Consider the following 12,093-nt stretch of genomic DNA (forward strand, 5'->3'; position numbering starts at 1 on the left):
CCACTGTAGTTGCAGAGTCACTTATCAACAGCTGTTTAAAGGGTACCATCAAAATAATCAAACTGATATTACAATAAAAATAGTCCAAAGCAAATGTGTCATATTAAACATTCATCTGATCTGATATCTGATCTTATGGCTGTTTGAGAGAAAAAAACATTATTATTATTATTATTATTACTACTTATAAGTGGTCTTTGACCGCTTTAAGTAAAGAAGCATAAGAAAAATGGCAATATATGAGACTTATAATACATTAAAACTATGAGAAATATAATCCATTGTAAAAGTGGATGCAATGTGTTCATTGTGTTATAAATCATCATACTCTTAAAAGCTATAACCACAAATAATTAAATATTATAATATATTAAAACTGTTCTTATGAATATTCATGAGATGATACAACATATAAGTTTTTTTATAACGCATTATGCATTCATTATAATGCCTTAAGAATACCCTTATAATGTATTATAAATACGGGCTTCATAGAAATGTTACCAAAACCGCTGCTAAAGAGCGAATACATAAGGGATAATGCACGGCTAGCTGTACATTGAACGATTTTAATGTACAACGTGAAGGCAAGAACCACATGACGCAAAGCTACAGCTCGTTAGCTCAGCATTCTGCCCGCTTCAGATCAGAAAGAGATTAAATAGTGCAGTAAGATCACATTTATTTTAATTCATTAATTATAACATTTAGCTACTTGAATTAATTATTTGAGAGAGAGGTGACAGTTGCCTGTGTGAATTAGCCTACCTGCGTCTGTGCGTCTCTCCAGTAGGCTATTTAATCTATTTTATTAATAAAAGTCACGGGGCAGCATTCTCAAGAAGTTTGTGTCCTCCTGAATGTTTGTACACGTGCGCAGCGGGATCTCCGATCTCACAAACCAAAATAATAGACATGGTTTTCTCAGGCCACATGTAAAATAAAAAATTATTATAAAGATTATTAAAATGAATACGTATGGATGACAGTTGATTACAATAATATTTCAGTTTATTTCCATAATTAGTAACAGTTTCCCCTGTGGGACAAATAAAGTTAATAATAGGCTACTTCATTAACTTTATTTACTATCCCTGTTGTAGTATTATTCATATCAATGTAAAGAATGTATAAACTGAAAACATTAAATACTTTTGCGATCTATTTCCATTTGTTATTTTCAAAAGAGAAGTACTGTCATGGATGTTTACAGAGCAGAGGTCACCTTTTTTAATTCCTGGATGACCTCACGGTCTTGTTTGGACTTTTGTTTGTCTTTTGTTTATTATTATTTTGTGCTGTATTGTTGGTTACTGTGTTATTTCCGTTTCAAAAGCCAGCAATAAATAACACTTTAATATCTAAAAATTAATAAATGCATAATAATTGTAAAGCCGTGATTATTCCTCAGACAATAATCGTACCAACAAAATCTATAATCGTTGCATCGCTATCTCAGACTGCAGATCTGATCCGAGCACTACAGGAGCTTGAGAACGCAGCCTCCAGTGACGCAGCTCTCCGCCAGAGGATCTCTGCTCTACCCCCAGAGGTGCAGGACACCTCCCTTTTGCACAGAGTTACAGGTGAGAACACCAGAATGACAGAACTAAGTAAATGCAACAGAATTAATTAAAAATCAAATTTTGAATTGATATTTCATGGTGTCAGCACATTAGAGCACAGAATGTAATTGCTCAATTGGAACAGAACGCTGGGGTCCCCAGATTTTCTTTAACTTGACATACAGTGTTCAACAGCAAAGTGTGTCTGTCTGCATGTGTACATGAAAAAACTCATTTTTATTGCACAAATGACCACAGTTCTCACAGAAAAGCAACACCGCGCACTGGAGATTGGTACTTGATAAGCAGTGATTTAATTTATATAGGCTTAATTAACTTGCAGACTGAAACTCATCTGATATTAAAGTGTTAGTTCACCCAAAAATGAAAATTCTGTCATTAGTTACTCGCATGAAGGTGAGTAATTAGTGACAGAATTTAAATTTTTTGTGAACTAACCCTTTAACAGAGTGTTGCAGTGATGACACTTTTTTTCTTTTAGGCCAACCCAAAAGTTAGCATGACCCTGATTCCCTCAAGAAAAAAAAATGCTAACTTGTATCTGGGTTTTGACCTACAAAAATGCATGACTGGCATCAACTTAATAATTTGAATAGTCTTTGTGACTTTTTTGGAAAATACAATGTAGCCTACAGTTAAAGTGATTAAATTAGTCAAACATTTAAACCTAATCAACTTACTGAATGCGTAGGAGCTCTTCAAGGACGTGTTAACTGATTGTCTCTGCAAAAGGTCAGTTTTCTTGGGCTCTTTCAGAGTCAATCATCACAGTCTGGAGTTGCAAGCAGCCTGAAAGTTTGCACACGGTTCACAGTCACAAGGCTTCAGATAAATCCGCTTTTTCTGCGAGCTCCAAATATTAAGACTTATACCTCCTGCATATTGTACAAAGACGGGTTACAATTGTAATATTTGGATCCTGTAGCCTACTCTTTTGGTATAATCACATTTTAAATTTACAAATGAGAATTGTAACATTTACCACAGCAGCTTGGAGAAAGTTTTAGTTCAACAATAGTTTACTTCATTCATGTAAATGGTCGAGTTATTGTCCTCCACTATATGTCCAGATTGAATGATCCTAAAGGATGCTATTGTGGTTTGTATAAGAAAAACACATCAGAGTTGAATCAGAAACTGTTTGCACACGGTTCGCAGTCACAAGGCTTCAAATAACAGCGCTTTTGCACTGAGCCTCAGATATCAGCGCTTTACCTCCTGAAGATGATGCAGGCACTGTGACAGGAAGAGTTTAACGCATTTTTTATGATTTATTATCGTTATTTTAGCATTTCAGATAGGAATAACCCATATTTTAAACGTTTGATAAATAAGTGAAGTGAAGGAAAACTAAAACCATGGTCAAAAATGATCCAGAAAAGATCCGTTTTGCCTTGGACAACGGCGCAAAAATGTACACCATCACGTCGGAAAGGTAAATGGATTGTTTTATTTATTTCAGTGTTTTTAATGTTTTCTTCATTTTCTTTTCTTTCTTCTTTTTTTTACATTTATAAGTATTGCAAATTATTATTTTTTGATTTTGATGTTGAGTTTTTTTTTTTTTTTTTTTTACTGGAATTAGATTTTGAATGTTTTATAGGGGCACAGTGAAAATGTTTGTTTTCCTCCTTTCATTAATGTAACAGTAATGAGTGATATTACACAAAGTCATAAGGGTCTGAGTGGAGTGCAAAATTTGCACTGCGCCCCAATCCGGGTGAGAAACGAACACAGACACATTCGTGCGGGTCGTTCAGGGCTGCTGTGGTGCCTGAGTCGGTTCTTTTCAATGAATTGGCCGAATCGATTTGCGATTCGGTTCTATTCGTTCGGACCGCTGTTTTCTAACGGAATCATTTGTACAATATCGACATAGCCAGTGTTGGGGAGTAACTAGTTACATGTAACGGAGTTACGTAATTTAATTACAAAATAAATATAACTATAATCTGTTACAGTTAGCCTACTGATAAAAAACGTGTAATTAAATTACAGTTAGGCTACTGATGAAAATGTTTACGATTACAAAAGGGGTTACGTCTGAATATTTTCACACACACACACACACACACACACACACACATATGTTGTGTTTCCATGTTTTATGGGGACATTCCATAGGCGTAATGGTTTTTATACTGTACAAACTGTATGTGCTATTGCCCTACACCAACCCTACCCCTAAACCTACCCCTTACAGGAAACTTTGTGCATTTTTACTTTCTCAAAAAAACAAATTCTGTATGATTTATAAGCTTGTTTCCTCATGGGGACCTCAAAAATGTCCCCACAAGGTCAAAATTTACTAGTATTGCTATCCTTGTGGGGATATTTGGTCCCCACAACGTGATAAATACCAGGTACACACACACACACACACACACACACACACACACACACACACACACAGATTTAATTGATTTCTTTCCAAAAATGCTTTGACAGCTCTAAATGAGACATCGATGTTTCAGGAGTTTAAGACACAGAATAGGACACATGCTTATTTGATAACTGTTTTATTTACTATTTGGGTTGAGGTAGCCTATATGCTTTTTTTTTTTTTTAAGATTAACTTTTTTTCCAAGGCATTGTTAGATGCCAGTGTTTCCTGGCATATTTCATATGCAAAGATTTCAAAAACAGCATCATAGCTATTAAACTATATCTGATGATTTTAAATCTGTATTTAACCTCAGAACGATCTCAAAGTAAAAAAGAGGTGCTAAAGTCTGATTTTGGTGGCTGTGCTATACAATTACATTTTTTATCATCTTAATTCAAGTGAATTTTTGAGGATTTTGAAAGTCTGACAGTGGCTGTGCTATAAAATTATTTTTTTTTTAGAATCTTAATTCATGTGGATTTTTGAGGATTTTGAAAGTCTGAAAGTAATCAGCGTTTAGTACGACTGTAAGGTTAACCCTGCCTGGTTTAAATGTTTGAAAATGATTAACAGCTGAAAACATTCATTAGAAATTTAGAAAAGGAATAAAAAATGATCAAATTTAATTAGTTACATTACTTTAATAAAGTAATTGAAATAGTTACACTACTTATTATATGTTAAATATAGGGTATCTTGTAATCTGTAACCTACATTTCCAAAGTAACCTTCTTAACACTGGACATAGCCTATTTAAGAACACAGAGAACAAACAGAGATGAAGTATATTTCACCTATAACTACTTAACTGAAATAAAAGACTACTTTTTGAGAGATAACTTTAGCTCTTTGTTATGCATTCTTTAAGTTATTTACATATTTTTTTATTTATATATTTAAATCATTGCAGGCTGCAGGGGAATTGTCATACATGCAAATATTTTTACATTAATCAACTGTTTGTCATTCAAAACTAATCCATAAGAGATCTTTATTTTCTTAAAGGGGTCATATGATGTTGCTAAAAAGAACATTAGTTTGTGTATTTGGTGTGATGAAATGTGTTTATGCGGTTTAAGGTTAAAAAAACACATTCTTTTCCACATATTGTACATTATTGTTTCTCCTCTATGCCCCGCCTTTCTGAAATGCGTTGATTTTTACAAGCTCATCGGTCTGAAAAGCGAGGTGTGCTCTGATTGGCCAGCTATCCAGTGCATTGTGATTGGCTGAATACCTCAAGCGTGTGATGGAAATGTTACGCCCCTACCATACTGTGATGCTGTGTCCTGGTGCGACGAAACAAAACCAGTAAAACCCATTATAAACGAAGCATTTGTTGCATCCAGTGGGGAAATAATTACGGATTATAATGACTTATACTGTCTTTTTACGCGTTGCGTTGCATCGCGCCGCGTAAACGTAAAACCATGTCTGCATTTGTGATCGGAGAAATGACAAACAACAAGCACTACTCTACACTGCTCAAAACTCGCGTTTGAATCATCAGTTGTAAATTCTTTAAATATGAAAACGTACTTACAGTCTGTGAGTCAGAACAGCCGGCATTGTAGTCTACTCTACCAGGATCAGGAAACAGTCCTCCATAAAATGTGCTGCACACATCTGAATATTTGGGTTGAACTGTTCTGGAACAGTGTTGTAAATACAACTTAACCTCTGATTTCTAGTTGTGTCCTCTTTTGGAAGGCCAAACAAAGTAGTTTTGCTTTCCCAACGAAACACACAGCATCACACACGACGGGTTAGAGTGAGGAACGGCCAGCGGGTTTGAGAACGGCGCGGCCGGTGGATTCGATGAAGGAGCGTCCGGCGGGCTTGCGGCAACCACATGAGACGACCCCGGGCTGGACTCCGCTTCATCCACGGTGAAAGCCAATCCGGTGATCCACAGCACAAAGTTGATGTATTTCCTCAGCGACCAGCACGGATCAGCTCTAGGCATGATAAAGCGGATATCGTCCTCTTTTGGAAGGCCAAACAAAGTAGTTTCGCTTTCACAATGAAACACAGCGTCTCCACAACATGGCCGCGGTGCGGTGGCAACAGCGAGAATAAAAGTTATGCCTTCTTTCTCTGCGTGATCATTTGGGCGGCGTTATGCAAATCTTTCCACATCGTGACGTAGACATGTAGGCGTGTTAGAACGAGCCGTTTTCTCTTTGGATTTGACACTTTAGTCTTTGCAACTTTACAGATTTTCTTTATGCACCAAGAGCTTGTAACACTCCAAAGAGAAAGGAAAAATTGAAATCGCATCATATGACCCCTTTAAGTTTATGACTGTTTCTTCTACTGTTCCAGTATGTCCTCAGGTGAGATGAAGGATAGTAAGCACTGTCACGATAACAGCCGTGCCCTGGAGGACCGAGAGCGTGAAAAAAAGCTTGCCAAGAAACGCCTATACATTGTTTCAGTAGTGTGTCTGGTCTTCATGGTGGGCGAGATCTTAGGTGTGTAACCCATACTGCTGATTGGCTGCAAATTGGCTGCCATACTTGTTTTTGCACACTCAAAGGATTGCTGGTAAATATGCGCTGCTGTCTGGTCTGTGTACAGGTGGGTATTTTGCTGGGAGTCTGGCAGTGATGACAGATGCCGCACACCTGCTCGTGGACCTCACCAGCTTCATCATCAGTTTGTGCTCGTTGTGGCTGTCGTCCAGACCTGCTACACGCACTCTCAATTATGGCTGGCATCGAGCAGGTGAATGGACTTGTAGAACAGTAAATTGTTGTCATGTGGCTCAAAACTCCTGGATGGATTTTTAAATAGTACTATTTTTAAAACAGTACACTATATGTACAAAAAAAATTAAAAAAAATAAAAAAGTAAATACACTACCATTCAAAAGTTTGGGATTAGTAATTTATTTAAGACATTAAATTGATCAAAAGTGACAGTAAAGACATTTCATATGTTAAAAATATTTCTGTTTCAAATAAATTGCTCTTTTGAACTTTTTTCATTAAAGAATCCTGACCAAATAATTTTTCCACAATAAATATTATGCATGACAACCATTTTTAATATTGCCAGTAATATGAAATGCTACTTAAGCACCAAAACAGCATAGAATAATTCCTGAAGGATCTTGTGACACTGAAGATTGGAGTAATGGCTGCTGAAAATTCAGTTTTGCCATCACAAGAATACATTACTTTTTAATATGACAGTTCAAAATAGTTATTTTAAATTGTAATGATATTACACCATTTTTTTCTGTAATTTTTATCAAATAAATGCAGCCTTGGTGAGCATAAGAGACCTCTTTCAAACGTGTTTAAAAATCTTACCCCAAATATTTGAACAGTAGTGTATTCATAGTACTTCTTCTATATTCTTGATGTATGCTAATGAACTATATGAAGTACAGTAGTAATTTCATCTACTTAAATACTACTGGGTATTTTCAGAAATCTTGGGTGCTCTGCTATCTGTCTTCACCATTTGGCTGGTGACTGGTGTGCTGGTGTATCTGGCAGTGGAACGGATCATTCATGATGACTTCACTATTGAGGGCACAGTCATGCTCATTACTTCTGGCTGTGCTGTACTGGCCAACATTATGTAAGGCAAAAACCTCACTGAGCAATGCAGTTTTATTTCAGAATATATCTGCACACTATTAATAGCCCTAATCTAATAACTAACTAATCTATGGCATTTTAACAAAACTGTTATTTTCTGTCTGTCCTTCTCTGTGCAGAATGGCCTTCACTCTGCATCAGTCAGGTCATGGCCATAGTCACGGTGGTCTGAGCGGTGGCCACGGCCACAGTCACGACCATAGGAAGAAAAACGGCCACAGCAATTCTAACGCTAATCATTATGACGTTGAGAAGCATGGGTCTGGTAAAAGACAACAAGCTAATGCTAGCGTCAGGGCAGCATTTGTCCATGTTATTGGAGACCTTCTACAGAGTGTCAGTGTGCTTGTCAGTGCCCTCGTCATCTTTTTTAAGGTAAGAGATTATTAGCCGTTTAAATTCTTAGGTCTGATGAGTCCTAACTGATGAACCAGCAGTATTTAATGTAAAAGTAACATTGACTTAACCAGTAGCTGTTTGTTATGAGGGAATACTGGTGTTGTCTGAATGCATTTTAATGTAATAGTGTGGCAGATAATGATAAGCATAGATCCACTTTTGATGGCATAATACTAATGAAAAACTGATTTATTTTCTTTTTATAGCCCGAATATAAAATTGCAGATCCAATCTGCACCTTCCTGTTTTCTCTATTTGTCCTGGGAACCACTATCACCATCATGAGGGACATTATTATTGTCTTAATGGAAGGTACAAATGTCTTGTGTTTTTTGCTGTTTCAGTTATGCTTCAGGAATCATAGAGCTGTAATTTAGGTAAAGAGTGGTGACTTTAAAAAAGCTTACAAATATGTGTACATCACAAGTTTACAGAAAAAGTATATCTATTTTAGTTCTTCCAATGAAAATAGTCCCATAAGAAGCTAAAAGAGAATCTGCTATGTCTGTGAATCTGCAATAGTGGTGTTCTGTTCCTGAATGAATCAGTGTTTTTGAGAGAATCAATTACGTGAATGATTGAATCACTCATAATGATGTCACTGATTTTGTTCCTGGTTGAGTGAATGATTCAGTGACTCACATATTATGACCGTCACTGGTTTTGTTTTTGAACGAATCATTTGAACAAATGGTTGATTAATCAATCGTCTCTTCTCACCACCTCCAGGTGATGTATGATTTAACCTTTAAGAAAGAGCCATCTTCATTGCTAATAGGAACATGCAAACACGGACAAACTGAGCGATTAAAACAGTGCAACGTCATCAATCAAATTCTAGGACCTGAATTAACTGCTGTAAAAGATAGTTTTGATTAGTTTAATTTCTAAATTTCTGGTCACCACAAAATTGTCATACTTCCATCGTGCAATTTCAGTTTTGATGAGTTAACTATTATTCTTAATTTAGAATGTAGAAATAATGATGAATAAGTAGATCTGTCAAAACTTGTGACTGGCAAATTAATTGAAGGCAAATCTTAAATATACTGTAAGTATCTATAAATAAATACAAGCTGTTTAATTGGCCACTAGGCATTCTATGGAATGTTGTTTCCTTTTTCATCTTATCCTCATTAAAACATTTCTTGGAACATGAAGATTTTAATAAGGAACTCCTCAGCCTCAGTGTTTCTCCTCCACAGGTACGCCGGCTGGTGTGAACTATAATGAGGTGAGGGAACAACTGCTCAAAGTAAAGGGTGTCAAAGCTGTGCACAACCTTCACATCTGGGCCTTGACAATGAACCAGGCTGTGCTCTCTGCTCATGTGGCTATAGGTAACACTTTAACTCCATATGGAATCTTTTGGCATTTATTTGCATAACCTAAAGCAAAATATCTGAAATACTCACCCTAGCCATGAGTTTATAACCGTCTGTTCATTTTTAACTCTTTAGATGATACCGTAGAGCCACAGGCGGTGTTGAGAGAAATGACCCAGACCTGTTTCACCTCGTACAGTTTCCATTCAGTAACCATTCAACTGGAGCATCAGGCGGACCAAAGGGCTGACTGTAGCCTCTGTCAAGACCCCACAAAGTGAAACACCCAGAGACTCAAAATCAGGTCTTTTTGGATTTCAGACACCTCTGTTCTTGTGTGTTTTTTCACTAATTTGGATTTAAAGGGATGGTCACCCAAAAATGAAAATTCTGCCATTATTTTCTCACCTGTATGATTGCTCTTATTTTTTTAAATTTACTCATGAAAGTTGTTCGGACCAATTGTTCTTCTTTTGTGTTCTGTAAAAGAAAGTAAGTCATACAGGTTTGGAACGGCATGAAGGTGAGTTTAAATACCTGAATTTTTCATTTTGGGTGGGTGAACTATCCCTTTAAGCAGAATTTGTTGTGAATAGATCTGTCAGGAAAATAACTTGTTTAAATGTGCCAAATCTAATTCACTGAGCCAGGTAAGAAGGTACTTTAGCAATGAAAATAAATTTGAATAGTAATGCAATAACATTATTTGTTCAGTCGATTTACTTTTTTTCATTCATATGTTTATTTTTTGTCATCAGCAAACAGGACTACTGTGCTGGTGTAATGTACTGTACTCTTTGAACCGTCCCTTATTTAAAAGGATAATTATAATTATTTTATGCATTTAGCAGACGCTTTTATCCAAAGCGACTTACAGTGCATTCAGGCTATACGTTTTTTTACCAGTATGTGTATTCCCTGAATTGAACCCACGACCTTTTGTGCTGCTAACGCAATGCTCTACCACTGAGCCCCAGGAACACAATTAATAATTATAATAATAACTACCACAGATCAAAAGTACGTTCATCTTATTGTTGATCTTAGGTTTGTTTGTTTGTTTCTTTTCATTATTTTTCGTTCTTATTTCTGTAATGCTGAGAGATCTTTTCATTTCTTTTATTACTACAGGACTGATCAGTAATTTTGTCCCATTTCCAATGTTATGTTTTACACTCCTGGAGCAAAGACTGAATATTCATATTATGGTAACACTTTACAATAAGATTCCATTAGTTACAAGAGTTACTAACAATAAGCAGTGCAGTTACAGTGTTCATTCATATTTGTTATAGCTAAAAATGTATATTTGTTATTTGTTAAAAAACACAACTGATCATTGTAAGCTCATGTTAGCTTGGGTCTATTAAGTAGTAGGTTATTAACGGATAATACATTTTAATAATGTATTAGGAAATGTTGAAATTAACATTAAATGATTTTTATTGTTTATGTTAATGTAGTTATCTAAAAGGGAATTTATTGGAAAGTGTTACCCATATTCCTATATTCAGTAAAAAATGTGAATATTAAAATTGAAAAGTATGTTTGTATTTGTTGGTAGCGTACAGTTTGGTGTATTTGCCTTACAGAAGCATCTTTGGTATGTTTTTATCACTCATAATTAAACTGATGAATGTACAACGTGTCCACTGTCAAAAAACGTTTGTGTTTTGTGTCGCTTACCTGGTGATCTTCGTTTATACTCTTAAATTGATGGATGAGATATTTCATGTTTAAGGATCTTCCAAACAAACTCTCTTATTCTTCCGTCAGATACTTTTACATATTATAAACAGAGAATTTAAATCAAATCTAGAACAGGTTTCTACACAAATGTTGTTTTCCATCTCTTAATTCACTTGTTGGATGTATTATTCAAAGGAATGCCCAGCAAAAGAACAAGCAGCTTAATTTGCGCCATTGCTATCTCTCGCTCTCTTGTTTTCATTCTCTTTTAAGTGAAATAGGCTACTGTATCTCATTGTACCTCCTGCTCATCCATGGTCTAATCCTCTTATAGTCCACTGGATGAGGATAGAAAATCAAGCCAAGCTAATAATCAAAATATACAGAGAAAAGCCCTTTTGAAGTGGGAATAAGAAGAGTAATCAGCAAACTGTTGTGTGTAAGTGCATATTCTCTAGTGAGAGGAACAAGATCACTCCGGTTTACAATGAAAGACCTATGTCTCTGAAAGCCACACAGACCCCAAATTACCTTAAATTATATGGAATCATCTTCTTTGATATTGAAAAAGGATATGTAGGATTATTAGGCATATAAATAGACACAAGCAAAAGAGCACGTCTACAAAACAGACTTGAACTCAAGTGAAATCATTGTTATTGATCACAGGGAGTCTGAAGTTCTCATTGATTCGTTTTCAGTTGTTGTTTAAAACCCACACAAATTGATTCAGTATGAAGATCTATCTTTGTTTTTCTGTCATGAACCAATGATTTGAGATCATTATACAACTTTAATCTTTTAATTTCCAATGATGCATTGACAGTTTCTTCAGATGTAAACAGACGCATACAGTTTCACAGTTTTATTTAATCCAAATCATATTACAGGACTGTAGGTAGCAGATGACCATTTTTAAGAAGCACTAGGATTTTTAAATGTGGCATACATAATAAAATAAAACATAAAAAGTACAAAACTATATGTAAAATATTAGTGAACGCTTGATGGCGCACTGCACCTTCAGCTAAAAAGCGTACTCGCATTTCCACTATACATTTAGTAACAATATATCCCATATTAGCCTGTACAATATA

General features: G+C 35.7%; 1 protein-coding gene across 1 annotated transcript in view; it reads left to right on the forward strand.

Moving 5' to 3' along the window:
• The window catches only part of LOC107592974 (zinc transporter 8-like), a 15,313-nt gene extending 5,482 nt beyond the window's left edge, over nucleotides 1-9,831 (forward strand). Inside the window, exons 5-13 of the mRNA XM_016282557.1 lie at nucleotides 1,460-1,586; nucleotides 2,928-3,021; nucleotides 6,298-6,446; nucleotides 6,553-6,699; nucleotides 7,410-7,563; nucleotides 7,703-7,958; nucleotides 8,189-8,294; nucleotides 9,188-9,322; nucleotides 9,443-9,831. Coding sequence (XP_016138043.1) covers nucleotides 1,460-1,586; nucleotides 2,928-3,021; nucleotides 6,298-6,446; nucleotides 6,553-6,699; nucleotides 7,410-7,563; nucleotides 7,703-7,958; nucleotides 8,189-8,294; nucleotides 9,188-9,322; nucleotides 9,443-9,588 — 1,314 coding nt within the window. The 3' untranslated portion in view covers nucleotides 9,589-9,831. The remainder of the gene's footprint in view (nucleotides 1-1,459; nucleotides 1,587-2,927; nucleotides 3,022-6,297; nucleotides 6,447-6,552; nucleotides 6,700-7,409; nucleotides 7,564-7,702; nucleotides 7,959-8,188; nucleotides 8,295-9,187; nucleotides 9,323-9,442) is intronic.
• Nucleotides 9,832-12,093: the final 2,262 nt, after the last annotated feature.

Source organism: Sinocyclocheilus grahami, unplaced genomic scaffold (assembly GCF_001515645.1).
Source record: "Sinocyclocheilus grahami isolate Dianchi unplaced genomic scaffold, SAMN03320097.WGS_v1.1 scaffold161.1, whole genome shotgun sequence".
NCBI classification, from domain to species: domain Eukaryota; kingdom Metazoa; phylum Chordata; class Actinopteri; order Cypriniformes; family Cyprinidae; genus Sinocyclocheilus; species Sinocyclocheilus grahami.